The following is a 21003-nucleotide window of genomic DNA, read 5'->3' on the forward strand; positions in this document are numbered from 1 at the left end:
CTGGGTATAGGAAGGGGGGGGGGTCAGCATATGTGTCTGTGTCTGTGCTTCTGTGATACCATAGATTTAGAGTTGGAAAGGGACCTGAGAGATCAGCTGCCTACTTCACAATGCAGCATGGAAGCTATAAAGAAAGTACTTTGCAAAAACCAGAAACCAGACTCTACTTGGTATATAACTGTTGGTTGTTATTAGCCATTGTCTTCTACTCCAAACTCATGAAGCGCCTGCAGCCTTGAGGGCTAAATGACCAGACCACTGTCATTCAAGGAAGAAGTTAGGTTTCAACCCAGGCCTTCTGACTTCAGATTCAGGCATCATTCCACTGTATCCTAAGGCCTGAATGTGGCTGGGATTTAAGACTTTGAGAACTATCCTTGTTTGGGAATTCATTAAGATCTTCAGAAAAAGGACAGCCAGGTGGCTCAATAGATTGAGAGTCAGTCCTGGGTTCAAATCTAAACTCTCAGACACTTCCTAGCTGGGAACCCTAGACAAGTCAACCCCCATTGGCCAGCCCTTACAGCACTTCTGCCTTGGAACCAATACACAGTCAATACAATACAATAAAATAAAATTGGGACCAATACACAGTCAATACGATACAATGCAACAAAAATACAATGCAATACCATACAATACAATACAATAAAATTGGGACCAATACACAGTCAATACGATACAATGCAACACCATACAATACAATAAAATAAAATTGAAACCAATACACAGTCAATAACATAAAATAAAATAGAAAGTAAGGGTTGAAAAAAAGACCTTGGAAAAGTCACTTAATTTTCTTGTCTCAAGAGATAGACACAGAAACTGAGAAAGAGAAATAAAGATTAAGGAACAGGAAAAATATAATATTAAAAAGAGGTCTGGATTTAGAGTCACATGACAAAGATTCAACTACCAATTCTGCTGTTTACTACCTTGGAAATGCTGAAATTAAAAAATTAAACTAAATTTTAAAAAATGCTTGTCAACTCTGGGAGGGGGGAAGGAAGAGGGGACGGGAGACAAGAATCATCTAACCATGGGGAAAAATTAAAAAACAAAATAATATTCAAAAAAAGAAATGCTGGCAAGTGAATTTTAATTCCTGGGGCTTCAAATTGCCTGAGGCAATTGGACTCCATCCAACATGAAATTCATGACCTGACAGGCTTCAACTTCAGGAGGTCCTACTGGATCCTACTTTCCACCATGCAAGAAATTGTTCTCTATAGCAGAGCTAACTAAGAACTTAAGACCTGGGTCTCTTAGGGTCAGAGAATACTTCCAGAATAAGAAGCATTAGTAATTAGGGGGGAGATAGAAAGGTTAACGGGAAAATCTCAGAGGAAGTAATCTAAGAAGGACATCTACCAGGACCAAAGGATATTTTGGGGAGCTGAGGACAAGCAGAGAGCAGAACCTTGTACAAAGTATGTTGAAAATTAAAAAATACCAATGGAGTGGGAGACCAGGTTGAAAATAGGGATGGGTAAGATGAAAGATGATCAGATGATGAAAGGAAATGTGGCAAGAAAAGGCTCGCATGGTGCTATTCTTAACACTCTTTTCTTTTATTTCAGAGCTGTCTGCACCTCCTGTAGCATAAAGGTAAGAATGGCACACTTGAATCCTGAGTAGGGTTCCCAGAGGCATACTAAGAGGATCAAATCAGCTAATATTGATAAAGTACTTTGCAAACATTAAGGTGATATATAAATGAGAACTATTATAAATATTAACTCGGGGGCAGTTAAGTGGTGGCTCAGTGGATAAAGAGTCAGGCCTGGAGGTGGTAGGGTCCTGAGTTCAGATCTTTTCTCAGATACTTCCTAGTTGTATGACCCTGGGCAAGTCATTTAACCCCAGTTGCCTATCCCTTATTGCTCTCATGCCTTGGAACCTATACACAGTATTGATTCTAAGATGGGAAATAAGGGTTTGGGGCAGTTTTTTGTTTGTTTGTTTTTTAAGAAAAGGAAAGAAAAAAGCAAAGGTGAAAAGGGGATAGATTTCAGGCATGAGGGCTGGCCTGTGCAAAAGCATAAAAATGCAATATGGGATGGTTGTATACAGTGAAATTCAGGTAGGCCAATTTGGGTAAGATATATGAGAGAAAGTAATATGTAATAATTCTGGAAATAGAAATTAAGAGTCCAACTGAGAAGTGAACAAAATGCCAAACTGAGAGTTTTAATTTTATCCTAGAGACAAAAGGGGAGCTACTGAACTAGCATTTTTTTCATGCCAATGATTTTACCCAAAGAACTAGAATAGAAACTCCTTCAACATATTCCCACTTGCTCTCTGTATTGCAGATAAAGATGCCTTCTAAGAAGTTTGCACACATTCCCGTTTACACTTTGGGCTTTGAGAGCCCTCAAAAGGCTGTGACTGCCAAAGCCATGCTGACTCGTAGGAGAGATGTCTTCCAGTGAGTTCTTTCCCTTTATCCCCTAGACATGAAGTTCTTTATTATTAGCCCCAGGGGGAGGGTATATGAAAAGGTGTCTTCTGTCATATTCGAACTATAGAAAACCTCAAAGCAGTTATTTTAGAATATAGATTATTTGGGATAGTAGTTGGGAAACATCAATAGTTAAAGATGAAAGTCACCTTTGGTTGCTAGTGAAGCTTAGAAACTTTGAGAAATTGGCCGAGCACTGCTAAGCTCCTATTTCTTGGGTGAACTTTTCTAGACCGATTCCAAAAAGATGGGATAGAGCAGGCATTTCTTAGATTGGAGGGGATCTAATTTCTTGTCTGTTCTAATTCCCTTTCCAAAAAATCCACTCAAATCTCCCCTTCCCTTCTACCTTGCTTTCTTTACCACAGATCCCTGCAGGGGACAAAATGGCGCAGTGTAGAAGAAGAATTCCCTCACATCTACGCCCATGGTTGCATCCTGAAGGATGTCTGTAGTGACTGTACTGGCTTTGTAGTGGATGTCGTCTGTTCCAGCCGAAAGAGTGTGGACGTCCTCAATACCACGCCCCGGAGGGGCCGCCAGACTCAGTCTCTCTACATCCCTAACACCAGGACTGCCTGGGACAAGTGATGAACTTTCCATTTTTCCTCTCAGCCCCTTACTCAGATTCTCAGTCCTGGTGACTAGCAGGCCTGAGCTCCACAAGCACTCCCCCTGGGCTCTATGATAAGGAGGAGGCAGAGGAAAAAGGAAGAGGAGGAGAGACATATCTCTCCAACACTGCCCTGGCCTTGTCATCAAACTTTCAGTGGTACTTTCTGGGGCCCAAATTTCGTCTCTTGGGTCAAACTGGAATGGGGTCCAGTCATAAGAAACCATGCCCATAGCCTTTCCCCCTCAGCACAGCTCCCCCACTTGCCACCACCTCTTGGGTGAATGAATTGCCCTCTGAGTTGTGCATGTACATATATACATATATAGATACATTTATATAATATATTCACAGTCTATATATTTATATACATTGTTTACTGGGACCTAAGAGTTCTTTTGGGATCAGAGCTCACCCAGAGGCACTTGGGATTCCCCCCAGGCATCTCTGTGGCAGAGGCTGTCTCTCGGACTCTTCTGAAGGTCCAAAGAAAGGATATGGTCCTCTCTGTTGCAGTTGACAGAAAAAAATTGCAAAGATTAGTTTGGAGAATAGAAGAGGAAGTGGATTTTCTTGAGTCCTGATTAGGAGAAGAGGATAAATCAAGGATAAGAGCAGAAAAATTGAAGCTGAGATTTCACTCTATGGCAACCCTAGCAGACAACTAGGTGACTTTAGGCAAAGATTTGCCCCTTTGCTATTTCCTCAATTACCTTATTCTCATCACTGATAGAGAAAAAGAATTCCTTTCCCTAGATATGAAAGTCTTGGGTTATGAAATTTCTTTATCTCTCTGCCTCTACCTACTTTGGCTTAGACTTAAAGGATAGAGGACCCTAGTATAGTGGAATGGGTTCCACTAGGAACTTTAACTCAGTTGAGATTCCTTCCTATGTGAAGCTAAATGAGCAGTCCCTGGTTCCAGGAGTCTAGCAGGTCTTGACTTATTTCAGGGCTATTTAGGGGTGTAGGGGGGGATATTGAGATATGCACAAGGGACTAGAGACCAAGGGAAGAATGGTTAATAATTGGTTCTATCTCACCCTTCTTGTGCCTCCTCTCATTCACTTTCATATCCATCTCTCCTGCTCAGAAGGCTTCTAGAACTTCTTTAAGAAGGATTTCTCCCTGATCAACCTCCCTTTGTATGTTTTGCTTATAATAGGGACGGATGGCTAAGGAAGGCAGCAATAATGAAAAGATCATGGGAAGCTGGCACATCCAATCATTCATAGTGCTAAAATTAGGATAGTTCCTTTGTCTCCTCACATATCTACATATTCATGGCTCAAATTGGAGTCTTATTTACCATAACTCTAATTTTACTTCTTTCCCTCCATTCAGGCTCTCTTATATGTCTCACACCTTCCTCTCCTCCATCTGTTGGTTATTGTCACCAAAATCCCCCCCCCCCCCTTGCCTATCACCCTTCAGAACCATACAGCAGGAGGGATGCAGTAATGCTCTTTAGAGTCTATCAATCACTAGAGCAGCACATGTATAACATGGGCAGCAGAACCACTCAGTTCCTTCTACTGGCATCTGGGACGAGTGCTTCTGGGAGTGACTACCACATTGGTTGGCTTGGGAAGCCTAGCTCCGCAGCGCCCCTGCTGGAGAATGGACAAAGTGGATGAATCTGTTGGTTGTGGCTACTATACCTCTTGGTGTCTTCCCTTTCACTCTTGTCACCTAGTTGTCCAGAAGAGCTGCAGTGTGCCCCAAGGTCATGCTGTCTTCCAGTCATCTGGCACCTCGATCTTTTTGACGAAGAAATAAGGGGGTGCCCACCCTCAACTCGCGCCAGATGGCTTTTGTTAGTTCCCTGACAGAAATACAATGTTTGGTCAGTGTACCCTGGGAAGATTTAGTTGGACACCTGTCTGCATATTTAGCCCCATAGTTCAACCCCAATATGAGGGGAATTTCTCAAGAACTTCCCAGGGAAGAATTTCTAACCCCAGACCTTGGGATTTATCAGGAGAAACCAAACTTGCCGTAGGCACTAAAGCTCTATCTTTTAATATCTGCCTGAAGAGTCTGCATTTTAAATCAAGGGGCATTTTCCCCTCCTTCCTCGGGCCACCCACCACTTAAACTCTCTAGAGTGCTTACCCATCTTAACTCCTCCCCTTCTTTCCCCCAGTCCACTACCACATAAACGGTCATACATTGGCGTCTATGCAGCGTCCAAAGTGGTGTGAGAGTGCCAGAGTCCCAGCAGGATACTCAAAGCCACCGGGCAGTGCAAAAGGAATATATTTACTGTAAAGATGGATCCATTGGGATCCTCCCTTCTGTATATATGTTGGTTCCTAGCATAATAAAGTTTTATTAGATTTAAGTCACATGAACTGCTTCATGAGGATTTTTGGGCTGTGGATTCGAGAGTTATTGAGTCACTTATTGGAAAGACCAAGCAACTTCCTTTTCTATCAGGGCAAATACTCCAAAGGATGAATTGGGCTGTTGTGCTGCTTTATGTCTGAGGAATGAAGACTACTCTACTTCAATAATCTTGGCTCAGGATATTATTGGCCAAGTTCAGAAAAGGGGCCAACCTGCACTGGTAGAAAGTATTTACTCACTCTGGAGGTCCCTCTACTGGGGCCTGTCCCCTATTTCTGTGATACTTCCCAATGCACCCTTAACTGTTCCCAGCCTTCACTTCTCATACATTCCAACTTTATCTTACAGATTAATTTTCTAGCTACCAAAGCAGTCAGAAACCACATTCAAATGGCACATTGGAAGTATTCATTGTTTGCTATATCTGATGGTTTCTACCTTCACTTCCCTCTTTCCCAAGTTCAAGTGAATTCCTATTATCTTCAGAACTAAATGTCAATTTTTTTTGGCTTTAAAATTCTCCAGAACTTAGTCCCTTCCTTCTTATACTTAGAGGCAGTTAGATGGCACAGTGGATAGAATGCTAGACCCAGAGTCAGGAAGGCCCAAGTTCAAATATGGCCTCAAACATAAGCTTGGTGATAATGGGCAAGTCACTTAAACACTTTAGGACCTCTGTTTCCTTGACTGTAAAATGGACATCCTAAAAGCACTTACTTCATAGGGTCACAGAGTGTTGTGAGGATCAAATGGATAATATTTGTAAAGTGCCTGGCACATAGTAGACGTTTAATGTTTGTTTGCTTCCCCTTCCCCTTTCAACATACTCTATAATTCAACAAAACGACACCTGAAGTTTCTAAAACACAATATTCCATCTCCTGTCTCAGTGTTTCCTGTCCTCCATGCCGAGAATGTTGGGCCCCTCCATTTACACTCCTCAGTTTCTCTGGCTTCCTTCCACATTAACCTAAAATCTCACTTTCTACCAGAGACCTGTCCTGATCCCTTCCAGATTCTAGTGCCTTTCCTTCTCAGAATACTTGGTGATTACTCAGTATATTTCTTTTTTTTAAACCCTTCCCTTCAATCTTAGAATTAATACTTAGTTTAGGTTCCAACGCAGAAAAGCAGTAAGGGCTAGGCAATTGAAGTTGTGATTTGCCCAGGGCCACACAGCTAGGAAGTACCTGAGACCATATTTGAACCATGAATTTCCCAACTCCAGGCTTGGCTCTCCATCCACTGAGCCACATAGGTGCCCTACTCAGTATATTCTTGTATTTACCTATTTATATGTTGTATTCCTCATTGGAATGTAAGCTCCTGGAGGGCAAGGAACTGTTTTTTGTCTTTCACATAGTAGATACTTAATAAATACTTGTTGACACTTCCCATCAATTACACTCCCTTGTCACCCAGACACTATCAATGACTCCTAAAATTATGCAGTTTTCCTTGGAATAAGGGAAAACTAGGATGAAAAAAACAAGGTCATACATTTGGCAGCACTTTGTAAACAAAGGCATTGATGATGGAGAAATGAAGCAATATAGTTCTAGAGGCAGAAAGCCTTACTTTCTAAATCTAGCTAGATGTCCAAATGCAAAAGACGCATCTCTAAGAACTGGTCTTTCAAGGAAAGGGAGGAAAATGCTCCTGCTGTTTAGTGTTTGCCCAAATACTTTATGCACAGTTACTTGGGATGGTAGGAAGCTGGAGATTTTTTTAAAAAGGGGACCCTTCAGCTGACTCTTCTGATCTTCATAGCCATGGAAGGGCTGCCTGAAGACCTGTGTAGATAAATGACCCACCCTTGACTCATGGCACAGTTTAAGTGCACAAATGCAAGATATTTTTGGTAAGAGCTGCAAAGTCATCTCTCTTGGGACTGCTGGATAACCTGCTTGTCCCTCCCTGCCTTATCTAATTTGGGATTCAATTGAGAGAAGGATGGGATTGATTTCAGTTGGTTTGCTAGTGGAAGGCTTTGAATAGGAATATCATTGCTTCAAGTGGAGATTTTAGGTGCCCAAGAAACCTAGGGTTAGGGTGAAATTCTATACAGAAACACAGAAACATTTCTATACAGAAATAAGCAGGCTCTCTGTACACTATTCATTCAAATTTTTCAGGCACTCAGTTCAAGGAAGGTGAGGCCAGAAGGAAACTCTAGCAGAGAGATTTTCGAATTTTGTCATCTATATATAAACCACAGCGGTAGGACAAAATATCGCCATGGGCTACCCATACCACCTACCCCTGCTTGAAACCATTAAAAATTTCCCCTTGAGTTAACAAAGTTTTAAGCATGGTATAGCACTGAGTACTAAAATAGCAGTCAGGAGACTGAGGATCAAGCCCCAAACTGGCTATGTGACCTTGGGCAAGTCGTGCCTTCTCTGAGCTTCGGCTTCTCTATCTGTAAAATGAAGAGGGCAGACTGAGTAATTTCTAAAGTACTGTCAATGTCTCACAGTCCTGACCCGTGACTTAGGGTCATTTGTTTTTGCATTGTTGTTGGGGGGTTTTTAATGTAAAATTTGACAATCAGACTGAACTCTCTTTTGGAGATTCTCAATAATTGATATTGTGTTGGGTTCCATTTTCCTCTCTCCTCCATTAAAAAAACACTGAGAAATTTCTCTAGTTAGCTTGCTTTCAATGTATTCAACTGACATTGCCTGCCCCTCTAATTGGAGGAGAGGCAGGTTCAAAGAACCCCCTCTCAACGCTTCTATTTAAAGAGGACTAGTAATGCCTACTGTCTTTTCTTTTCCAATTGAACTTGCTTCTTTGGACTTTGTCATGTCTCTTCACCATCACCCCCTTCCCAGCTTCTTTTTATGGGTTGTTTTCCAGCATTAGATTGTAAGCTCCTTGAAGGCAAGAACTGTCTTGTTTGTTTGTTTGTTTGTTTTTGTAGCCCAATTCGTAGCACAGTGCCTGGCACATAGTAGGCATTAATATGTGCTTTATCAATTGACTGATTGTCAAACCAAGGCTTCTAAAGGCAGTAAAACAAAGACAGTTATTCACATTAGAACATAAAGCAACAGAAAATAATCGTCTCCAGTCTTGGGGAGCCCAATCTCATTTCCTTTCCTCCTAGTTTAGTTTGCATCTTTGACTTCTTCAAGCACTCACAACTGCAATAGAGGAAGTCTGGGCAAAGGTCACTCTGTACCCAGACATGAACAGGAGGGTTTAGAAACTTCACTGAAGGCAGCCTTAACATATCTGTCTGAGTTATTTTGTTCTCTTGCTTATGGGGAATTTTCCTTGTCATCCCAATTACCTCAATGGTTCCCAAATGGCCCTCAACTCCTGGGGCAGCTGCCATCTTTATGCTCTTCTTTTTCCCTGCTTTCCTCCCAGTAGCCTTTGGCTCAGTTTCTATCCTCTCAGAACCTATGACTCATGCTTTCTTGTGAAGTATAATCTATTGGGGGAGGTAGGTGTGGATAGAGTGCCCCACCTAGAGTAAGAAAGACTCATCTCTCTGGGTTCAAATCTGGCCTCAGACACTTACTAGTTCTGTGACCCTGGGCAAGGTACTCCATCCTGTTTGCCTCTATTCCTCACTTGTAAAATGAGCTGGAGGAAAAAGGGGCAAATTATTCCAATATGCTGCCAAGAAAACCTCAAAATGGGGTCAGGAAGAGTGGGCATGACTGAACAACAACAACATCCTTCCATTCTCCTATCTTCATGCAAATAGAAAGGGAAGGAAAATACCCCAAGGTAGAGCCATTTCATTGCCTATCTGCCAAATATGTGTGTATGTTCCAGGCAGGGCTGTTCTGATAAATGTATAACAACCATCTTTCATACATCATACATACATTTCATTCCATCTATATTATCCATCTAATGGGTAGAGGAAAAGATGTACATACTTTTGGCACACTTTTACTTTATTTTGTTTTGTTTTTTTTAAATCCTTACCTTCCATCTTAGAATCAATACTATGTATTGATTCTAAGGCAGAAGAGTGGCAAGGACTAGACAATGGGAGTCAAGTGACTTGCCCAGGGTCCCACAGCTAGGAAGTGTTTGAGGCCAAATTTGAACCCAGGACCTCCCATCTTAGGTCCAGCTCTCAATCCACTGAGCCACCCAGCTGCCCCCTTGGCATATTTTTAAAATTAACCTGCATCAACATTGTATTTAATCTTATTAACCTTATTATATTATTATAATATTATGATAACAACCTTATTAACACTTTCCCAATCAAAAAAACAATAAACTAAGTATCAATTTATAGTATTTGCAAAATCTAGTCTCAGACACTTACTGGCTGTATGACCTTGGACAAATCACTTAATTCCTATTTGATTTGGTTTCTCATCTGTAAAATGGGAACACCCTGGAGAAGGAAATTGCCAACTACTCCAAGAAAACCCCAGAATGGGGTCACAAACAGTGGGACACGACTGAACAACCACTACAACAAAATGCTCATGCTGAAAATTGAACAATGGACTCTTTTAGCTGACTTGATCCGACTCTAACATATCCCTGGCTACCTGAGAAGAGGAGACTACAAAGTGTGGGGCAAAGAGAAACTGAGTTAGGGACAGTAGTAGGTCCATGTTCTTTCAGTGAAGCAACTGCAGAGAACACAGAGGAAGGAAGGAGTATGAGCTCCTGACTTTCTCTACCCTCCATTCTCCCTTCTTTTCTCTTCTCTAAGCCGATTAGTTACTTCCCTTATCTTGGTTCAGAGCCAAAAGTCTGAGGCTCCAACCTTGAAGTTTCTTTGCCAAGCTGGTAATGGTGATAACAATACAGCAATTTTGTTCAGTATTTTCCATTTGCAGTTGGTGGTTTTCCAGCAAGGATATCACTTAAAAGCCTCTCTCCTTTCTCTTTTCTTCCTGTGTTGGCTGGAAACCTAACCCAAATGCTTAGCACATCACACCCTTCAAGCAGGCTGTATCTCCCAGAAAAGTCTCCAAGACCCACAGGAACATCAGCACTTCAATTATTCTGGCAAGATGTCTAGCTATTCTTAGGAACCCACTTCTATGGCCATCCCTTCTGTGCCCATAATTCCTTCCTGCACCAATCTAAATATCTCCTCTTGCAATAGAAGTATAGTTCCTTTTGTACCACTTTGGAAGGAAGTGAAGAACAGTTGGGCATCCTTACAATAAGCTTTGATTTCTCCTCAGACACTGAATAATTCAATTACCCCTGAACTCTTCTCCAAGTCCCTATTTTATTCAAGCATCTAAATCACAAGTTGGTTGGGCACCCCAAGTGGCTAGAAAACCTTCCTAGACAACTGCAGACCTATAGTCTTGGAATTGTGTTTTATTGTCTTTAATTATTAAAAAAAAAACAAACTATTCTGCTTTCTGATTGGTTATAGGAGCTTAGCTCCTGGCTTCCTGGGATTGACTGAGGGCAGTGCCAGTAGTAAAAGGAAGAGTAATGGAACTAAGAGATAGCATTCATTTTCCATGGTGCTGCTAAAGTGCAATACAATTTTATAATATTTACTGGCATTTCTGTGAAAAGGCAGGCTACTACATCAGTCATTCCATTGAGGGTTAGCTGGGAATTGAGTAAGCCAGACTAACTTGTAAGAAATATATCAACCTTTGGGAGGAGGCTGTCATAACATGGAGCAAGAATCTTTTAGCAGGGCAGGTATTTCAGTGGATAGAGAGTCAGAAGGACATGAGTTCAAATCTGGATTCAGATACTTCCTAGCTGTAAGACCCCGGACAGGTCATTTAACCCCAATTGTCTAGCCCTTGATGCTCTTCCCTCTTAGAATGGAGATTAAGGAGGAAACTAGGTAGTTAGTGGATAGTGAGCCAGATCTGGAATGGGTGATCCTAGATTTAAATCTGGCCTAAGACCTTTCCTTGCTGTGTGACCCTGGACAAATCACTTAACCCCAGTTGCCTAGCCCTTGCCACTCTTCAGCCTTGGAAGTGAAACTTAGTATTCATTCTAAGGCAGAAGGTAACTTTAGACAAAAAAAGTATTGGCCATTGAATTTTTTGTAAAGTTAGGTTTCCACATTATACATAATATTTCATATTGTGCCATATTGTATCTTTGCTTTCCCTCCCCCTCAAGATTTTATTCTTTGTTGTAGCATTTGATTAAAAAGGTTTCCAACCTGATCTGTTACAAATTGAATTTAATCACACAATTGTAAACTTGAGAACAGGGACAGGTTTCATTTGTGTTTTTACATCTCAGTGTTTAGAACATAGCAAGTGCATAATAAATGCTTGTTGATTGATTGATTCTGGGAAGATTATTATTGATCCTGTATCATTTTCTTACTGATCCTATTTACAATGAATTGATTTTGTCCTGTAACTGTTCTTGATTCAGAGATTCAGCTGGCCTGTAAAGAATCAAAAGGAGTAGACATTGATTGAGCATTTTACATTCAATTCTATTACTGCCTGGAATTTTAATTTTATTCCACTTTGTAACTGATCATATTCTGTAACCATATTCTATATTCCATGTGACAGGTCCAATCCTCTTCTTTGTCTCTGGACAAAGCAGCTCATCAGTTCAAAAGTTCACCCTTTGTCTCTCCCTCAGACTGGATGCATAAGCTCTCCCATTAATCACTGCTAATAAAAGGGAAATAGCATGGGAATTTTTATCTCAACAACACCTGTAAATCTTGCCTGGGAAGGAAAGTTTGTTACTTCACTTAGCATCAATCTCTGAGAAGCTAAATGGTACCTATGTGCCATCCTTGAGAACCAGACTAAGCTGACCTTGTCCCATTCCAAGATCACCATCCTTGAAAATTTCAGTTGGCCTTAGGGCCTATCCATGGGCCTTCAGCTGGCACTCCCATTCAGTATTTATGGTCTCAAAATTTAGCTGGACCCCATAAATTCACAAAAGTGACAGAGAGGAATAGATCTGACTCCCACATGTTTTTTATGCCCCCTTTCTTAATGTAACCAATCACAATTCCCTAACTCTGTGATTTTAATAAACTCATAACCAAGGATGTGATTTTTGGTCCATTCTTTGTTCTGTGCTTATAAATGTGTATTGAAGGGGCAACTAGTGGCTCAGTGGATAGAAAACCAGACCTGGATATGGGAGGTCCTGGGTTCAAATGTGATCTCAGATCCTTCCTAGCTGTGTAACCTTAAGCAAGTCACTTAACCCCAATTGCCTAGCCCTTTCCACTCTTCTGTCTTGAAACTGATATTTAGTATTGATTCTTTTTATATTCTTTTAATTTATTTTTGTAAAAAAAATGGTTTATTTTCCCCCTTATTACATGTAAAACATTTTTTAAAAATTTATTTTAAATTTTGAGTTCCAAATTCTTTCCCTTCTGATCTGAGATGGTAAGTAATCATATAGATTTTACATCTATAATCATGTAAAACATTTTTCTATATTGGTTATTTTATGGGAGAGATTTCAAAAGGAAAAAAGAAGAAAAGAAAGAAAATGGAATATAGTATGTTTCAGTCTGCATTCAGACTCCATCAGTTCTTTCTCAAAGAGCAGATGACATTTTTCATTACAAGTCTCTGAGATTGTCTAATTCATTTGCATTGCTGAGAATAACTAAGTCATTCACGGTTGTTCATCAAGAAATATTGCTGTCACTGTGTATAATAATCTGGTTCTGCTTATTTCACTTTGCATCAGTTCATGTCTTTCCAAATTTTTCTCTAGGCATAAGGCAGGGTTGTTTTTTTTTTTTAAGTGCAATGTACCTTCAAATTGAGGCCATTGGCTATTTCAGGGACCAAGATCTGCTTTATTAATGGGTAGCAGCCCCATTAATAAAACATAATTTTGCTTAGATAAGCCTATCTAGATTTATCGTTTTGTTAAAATCTCAAATGAGTCAATTCTTTATTCATTCTGCTTAGTTCAACTTCAAAGCCTCAAATTTCATCCTCTTCCTTGGGCTCTATGAACATGATCCTAAGAATTGATTATATACAATTATAAAACCCTACCTCACTCACATACTCATTTTGTGACCTTGGGCAAGGCACTTAACTACTCAGCCCCCAAAACAATTAGTCTAAGACAATAAATTGCCATGAAGGATTTGGCCTTTTTTGGTAGAAGTTTCTCCCCACCCTCAATCCCCAGCTGTCTATATCCATGAAATTAGGGGATGGAAGAGAGGCATGGCTAGATAAAAATCCATCTAAAATGCTTTTTTTTGTGGACTACAAGAATAATCTGTCAATAATGTGATATAAAGTGATATGATATGATCCTGGGCAAGTCACTTAACCCCAATTGCCTAGCCCTTAACACTCTTCTGCCTTGGACCCAGTACTTAGTATCAATTCTAAGACAGAAGATAAGGTTTAAAAAAATAATGTGATATAGCAGTTAAAAAAGCTAATGTGATTATGGACTACATGGAAGAACATAGCTTTCAGGACTCAGGAAGGTGATCGTTTCACTGTAAATTATTTCATTCATTTATTTCTGCAGTCAGAAGATCTAAGTTCAAATCTAAATTTAGATACTAACCAGCTGTGAGACCCTGGGCAAGTTATTTAATCATGTTCTGCCTCAATTTCCTTATCTGTAAAATGTTGATAATACAGCACCTTCCCAAAGTAGTTTGAGGCCACATAAGGTAATGATCATAAAGCACTTGGCACAATGCCTGGCACATTGCAGGCACTGGATAAACGTAAAGTCTTATTATTAGCTATTAGTTGAATCACATTTGGCATATTATGATCAGTACTAGATGCTACAGTGTGGGAAGGAGGACACTGTTAAATGGGAATGCATATTGGGAAGGAGATGACAATGGTAAAGGGCCTTGAGTCCATACCATATCAGAATGAGTTGAAAGAACCTGGGGCTATTTGACCTGGAGAGAAGCTTGGGGTTGAGCTGGAAGTGGCCCAGAGAAATAGCTGTCCTGGAATATCTGAAAGCTGACATGTGGAAGAGGGATTAGATTTATGATGTTTGGCCTCAGGGAGCAGTCTAAACCTGGTCAAAGGAAGGGGCAAAAAGGCAATTTTAGATTTGTTACCAGGAAAAACTTCCTAATAATTAGAAATATCCATAAAGAGGAATGGATTGCCTTGGCAGATATTATGATACCCTCGACCCCTTCATTTCAGGTCTTCAAGCTAAATTTGGATAACTAGATAAGAGACAGACAGACAGACAAACAGAGAGACACAGAAAGTATTAAGTTTACTCTGTGCCGGGGGCCTTATTAAGAGTGGGGAACACGGGGCAGCTGGGTAGCACAGTGGATTGAGAGTCAGGCCTAGAGATGGGAGGTCCTAGGTTCAAATGTGACCTCAGACACTTCCCAGCCATGTGACCCTGGGCAAGTCACTTGACCCCCATTGCCTAGCCCTTACCACTCTTCTGCCTTGGAACCAATACACAGTATTGACTCCAAGACAGAAGGTAAGGGTTTTTATTTAAAAAAAAAAAAGAGTGGGGAACACAAATATGAGTAAGACACTCTGTGTCCTGAAGGAGTCTTAATTCTTTTTAATATAGATTTTGAGTGACATCATTTATTTTACATCACCTAGCTTTCCTCCTCATCCTCCATCAACACAGAATACCATACTATAACAAATAATTTTTTTTATTAATAGAATTTATTTTCAAGTATCTCAGGCCCTCCCTCTTCTCCCCTCATCATAGAAGGCATTAAGACATATATATAGAGAGAGAAATGTATGTATGTATATATAGAGAGATTGCCTTTCATATTTCCATTTTTCAGTTCTTTCTCTGGAGGTGGAATTCACAAGGTATTCTGCAATTATTAAATCTGTAGCTGTGTATAATGTTCTCTTGGAAAGGTTGGCCCTTCTGTGGACAGGAGAGTAGTTATAGAAGAAAGCTATCCAGCTGAGGAATGGAGATCTCTGTCTTGCCAAGCCAGAGCTCACAGAGGATAACTAATGACTGGCTGCCCTTAACCACTGGACGACCCACTACCACCACCACCACCAAAAAGGGACAAGGGAAAAGCTACTTAGTTAATATCACCATGAGGGCTTTCTCCCCATCTGCACAATTGTCCATACCTTAACAAAGTGAGACAGACATAGGAGTTGGATATAGAAGAGAGAAATATGTTTCTCAGGGAGGAACCTCTTGCTTTTGTTATCATGGGAAGTCTTCTGACCTAAAACAAATGCAATTTTTTTCTGTTCATTATCCCATCTAGTTCTTTGCAAGTATATTCATTTTTTTTTAAACCCTTACCTTCCATCTTGGAATCAATAATGTGTATTGGTTCCAAGGCAGAAGAGTGGTAAGGGCTAGGCAATGGGGGTCAAGTGACTTGCCCAGGGTCACACAGCTGGGAAGTGACTGAGGCCAGATTGGAACCTAGGACCTCCTGTCTTTAGGTCTGGCTCTCAAACCACTGAGGTACCTAGCTACCCCCTCTTTGCAAGTTTTAAAAAGAGTTAGCCTGTGCTTTTTGTGGTGGTAAAAAATTGGAAAATGATTTGGTGTCCCTCGATTGGGGAATGACTGATCAAATTGAGGTATCTGATGGTGATGGAATACTACTGTGCTATAAGGAATGGCAAATCACTTGATTTCTATAAGAACTGAAAGGACCTACAAGAACTGATGTGGAGTGAAACAAGCAGAACTAGGAGAACATTGTACACAGTAACTGAAACATTTGTGAGACGATCAAATGTAATAGATTGCTACTAATAGCAATGTAATGATCCAGGACAAGCCCAAGAAACTTATGAGAAAGAATGCTATCAAAATCTAGAGAAAGAACTGTGAGAGTAAAAATCTTGAAGAAAACATATGATTTATAACTTGTTTGTTTGGGTATATAATTTTTTGTTTTAAAATATTATTACAAAAATGAATACTATAGAAATAGGTTTTGAGTGATAATACACATATAACCCAGTAGAATTTCTTGTCAGCTCTGGGAGGGGGGAGGAAAGAGGGAAGGGAGACAACACAAATCACATTACCATGGGAAAATATTTTTTTTTTTAAACCCTTACCTTCCGTCTTGGAGTCAATACTGTGTATTGGCTCCAAGGCAGAAGAGTGGTAAGGGCTAGGCAATGGGGGTCAAGTGACTTGCCCAGGGTCACACAGCTAGGAAGTGGCTGAGGCCGGATTTGAACCTAGGACCTCCCGTCTCTAGGCCTGGTTCTCAATCCACTGAGCTACCCAGCTGCCCCCGGGAAAATATTTTTAAAATAAAATTGTATTTTTAAAAATTAGCCTGCTCATCATTTCTTATGATGCAGTAGCATTCCATCGCGATCATATGCCACAATTTGTTTAGCCATTTTCTAATTGATGGGCAACCCCTCAAGTTCTACTTCTTTGCCACAACAAAGAGAACTTCTATAAATATTTTGAAACATAAGTTCTTTCCCTTTTTCCCTGATATCCTGGAGACACAGACCCAGTAATGGTATTACTGAGTCTAAGGATATACACAGTTTTATAACTCTGAGTGTAATTCCAAATTGCTCTTCAAAATGGTTGTATCGCTTCACAGTTCTACCAACAGTGTATTAGTGTACCTATTTTTCCACATCCCCTCCAATATTTGTCATTTTAGCCAATCTGATGGATGTGAAATGATATCTCAGAATTGTTTTGGTTTGCATTTCTCTAATCAATAGTGATTTAGAGCATATTTTTCATATACCTATATGTGACTTTTATTTCTTCATCCAAAAACCATCTGTTCACATCTTTTGCTCATTTATCAATTGGTGGTGGCTCTTATTCTTATAAATTTGATTAAGTTCTCTATATATTTTAGATATGAGACCTCTATCTGAAAGGCTGTTTATAAAATGTTTCCCCCAATTTTCTGCTTTCTTTCTTATCTTGGTAACTTTTGATTCATTTGTACAAGATCTTTTTAATTTAATGTACTCAAAATGATCTATTTTACATCTCACAATGCTCTCCATCTCTTGTTGATTCACAGATTCTTCTCTTATCCATAAATCTGATAGGTAATATATTCCCTGTTCTTCTAACTTACTTATGATACCTCCTTTTCAGTCTCTCTAGATCATAAATCCATTGTGATCTTATCTTAATGAATAGTGTAAGATATTGGTTAGTACCTCATTTCTGCTAAACTACTTTTCCAATTGTCCCAGAATTTTTTTTTTATGAAATAGTGATTTCTTATCCCCCCAACTTGGATCTATGCTTTTGTCAAAAACAAGGTTACTATGATATTTAAATACTATTTGTTGTATGTCTATTCTGTTCCACAGATCAGCCTACCTATTTCTTAGCTAATACTAGATTGTTTTGATAATTACTGCTTTATAATACAATTTAACATCTGGTACTGCTAGACCTCCTTCCTTTATTTTTTCTTATTCTTTTGTTATTCTTGATCTTTTGTTCTTCCCAATGAATTTTGCAATTTTTTCTAGATCAATAAAATATTTTTGGAAATTTAATTGGGATGACATTGAATAAGTAGATTCATTTAGGTAGGATTGTTATTTTAATTATATTGACTCTGCTGATCCATGAACTATTAACACTTCTCCAATTATTTAGATCTGACTTTGTGTAAAAATTGTTTCTAGGTTTGTTTTGGCATGTACACTTCCAAGTATTTTATTTATCTGTGGCTATTTTAAATAATAATATATAATTTATATATGATATATATAAATATAAATATAAATTAAAATATATAATAATAATAAATATTTAAACTTATATCTTTTTTTTTTTGCAGGTCTTTGTAACACATACTTTTTTAAAAGACAAATAGAAGATTAAAAAATTTAGTAAAAACAATCATACATTAAAAAAAATCTGATGTTATCTGCATTGGTCCACTCCAACATGTGGACTCCCCACCTCTTCATAGGCATGGGAAGAAGTATAGTTACATGGTAATTGGAAAAAGAACCCACAAAGGAGAGCTGGAAATGGGGAGAGGTTCACAGTCATGTAGCGATGATTCTTTTTTGATTATGTATCAGACTTAATAGCCACTGAGGTCCCATCCAACTCTAAAACTCTAAAATAATAACACTGTTTATGACTTTTGGTCTCACTTTGAAGAACTTACTTAATCTCTTCTTTGGTAATAATAGATGACTCTTCAAGGTTTTCAAAGCACTTGCCAAATATTATCTCATTTTATACTCACAACATATGGAAGATCAGTGCCATTATTATTTCCATTTTATAAAGGAGAAAACTGAGACCTGGAGAGGTTAAGTGACTTGCCCAGGGACATGCAGCAATTAAATTGTTATGGTGACATTCAAACCCAAAGTACTCCAGACTCCAAGTTCTACCTTTATGCACTCCACCATGCTGGCTCAGCATCTCAAAACCTGCCCCTCAGATACCTCATTGGGACAGTAAACATTGATGTTACAGTGAATCTGCTCTCATCTATGTTACTGTTGTTGTTCAGTTATGTCTTACTCTTTGTGACTGTGCATAGGCTTTTCTTTGCAAAGATACTGAGGTGGTTTGCTACCTCTTTCTCTGGCTGATTAAGGCAAACAAGAGGCTAAGAGACTAAAACTAGTAATTGCCTGAGGCTAGATTTCCTTTTTCCAGACCCAGTGATCTGTCCACTGAGCCATGGAGTTGTCCTTGCCTTCATTTATACAAGTCCTCTACAGGTAAATGTTTAACATCTGGCTCCCTGAAAAAAAAAAGTATACCTGATAGGCTTTTAAGGGTAATCTACATTATTATCATTTTTTCCTTCTCTTTCTTAAGTTTGGACAACCAACAAAACAATCAATCAAGCCCTGATTTGTAGCATTTAGTGATTTCTGAGGTGTAGATACTCACACTGAAAATTTAACCATAGGCTCTTGCAAGCTAGGACTTTCAAATATTTGGGCACCACTCAAGTCTCCTTTCCTCCAAGCTCAATTTCTTCAGCTGGTCCTCTTGGGCATGGCTTCCCAGGCCCACCATCCTCTTGAACACTGTCCTTCCCCCAAACGTGGTACTCAGTAGTAGGAAGTAGGCACCTTTTCAGGTAATCAAGTACCGCATGTTGTATATTAACCTCCTCCATGGGCTGAAAAAGGAAGGGCCAGAGAGAGGAGAAAGTTGGGGATGTAGGAGAGGAACTCTCCTTAATATCCCCAGGGAATGGGCCTGAAGTGACCTCAGAGACCATCTCATTCAGCCCCCTTATTTTAGAAATGGGAAAGTTAGGCCAGGGAAGTTATCAATTGCCCAAGTCACACAAGTAATATCTGAGGTGAGATTTGAACTGGATTTGGTGATGAAAGGGACAGTTTCTTTTTGAATACATTTCTTTTTTTAAATTAAGTTTAATTAATTTAGAATATTTTTCCATGGTTACATGATTCGTGTTCTTTCCCTCCCTCTTCCCGCCCTCCTCCCCTAGTCAATGAGCCATTCCACTGGGTTTTTTAATACATTTCTATTGATGTCTTCTGTTTCGTGCATCATTTGTAGTTATCCCCAGTATCCTTCCTCCTCCCATTTCCAGAGGACCATTCCATATAACAAATAGCATTTTTATTTGTTTATTCAATTACTCATAGAAACAATTTTTGACAATTGTTTTCTGATATTTAGAATGTAGACTTTCTCTCTCCCTCCCTCCGTTCCCCTGCCCCCACCTCCCCAAGGTGGTATATACAGCTTCATATAGGTTATACCAGTGCTTGCAAGCACTATATACTTCCAGATTGCTCATGTTGTGACAGAAAACACATATAACAAATGTTGTTTTGAACTAGGGCTTTGCTCACCCAGCATGTGAAGACTGCTTCCGCTGAACAGACGAAAGAAACCAATAAGAAGGTTCAACGGCTGAGATGGCTACGCAACAAGGCACTGTGGAGTGCTTAGGGCGTGTTGGAGCACGAAGGACAACACAGCCATCCAATGCAACTGAGAAAGTCTCCAGATGTAACGACTTTTTGTGCCACTGGACCCAGGCTTCCAATGCCGAGAGAGTGGGACTGTCTCTGTGCATCAACTTTTCCACTTAAATCTTCATGCACAAGTGTCTTTGTGCACAAAAACACACAAAGACAATAGTCATCCTAGGTTGCGGAGACACTACTACTACTACAACTACTACTACTATTATCATGCAAAACACAGTTCCATATTGGTCATTGTTGTCAGAGCACACTCATGTATATTCGAAACCCCAAAATAAATCCATAAATACCCTGATGGGAAAGATCATATGCTTTAATCTCTACCTATCTGACTCCCAGAGTTCTTTCCCTGGAGGAGGAGAACATTTCTCACCATGAATCTTTCAGGATTGTCCCAGATCATTGCATGGCTAAAAATAGTCAAGTTTTTACAGTTGATCATCATATAGTATTGATGTTAACAAATGGTATTTTTTTTAAGAGAAAAAAATCAGCCCAACTGATCAATACCTTGAAAATGTCTGAAAACATGCACAATATTTAACACCTATGGACTTCCCATCCCCAGTGTGTGTACTACACTTTCCATCTACATTGTTGTAGTCATTGGATATAATGTTTTCTTGACTGCTGACTTCACTATTCATCAGTTCATAGAAATCTTCCCAGACTTC

General features: G+C 39.6%; 1 protein-coding gene and 1 long non-coding RNA gene across 2 annotated transcripts in view; one reads left to right on the forward strand and one right to left on the reverse strand.

Annotated features, from left to right (window-relative positions):
• Positions 1-5425, forward strand: part of SPIRE2 (spire type actin nucleation factor 2) — a 60233-nt gene extending 54808 nt beyond the window's left edge. Inside the window, exons 13-15 of the mRNA XM_007477336.3 lie at positions 1581-1608; positions 2316-2431; positions 2833-5425. Coding sequence (XP_007477398.1) covers positions 1581-1608; positions 2316-2431; positions 2833-3055 — 367 coding nt within the window. The 3' untranslated portion in view covers positions 3056-5425. The remainder of the gene's footprint in view (positions 1-1580; positions 1609-2315; positions 2432-2832) is intronic.
• On the reverse strand, positions 4765-20777 carry LOC130456344 (uncharacterized). Its single transcript, XR_008915054.1, has 3 exons — positions 20192-20777; positions 19251-19485; positions 4765-4902 (listed from the first exon to the last, which is right to left on the reverse strand). It is a non-coding gene; the product is annotated as an uncharacterized LOC130456344 (long non-coding RNA).
• Between the last annotated feature and the right edge of the window lie 226 nt (positions 20778-21003).

Source organism: Monodelphis domestica, chromosome 1, assembly GCF_027887165.1.
Source record: "Monodelphis domestica isolate mMonDom1 chromosome 1, mMonDom1.pri, whole genome shotgun sequence".
NCBI lineage: Eukaryota > Metazoa > Chordata > Mammalia > Didelphimorphia > Didelphidae > Monodelphis > Monodelphis domestica.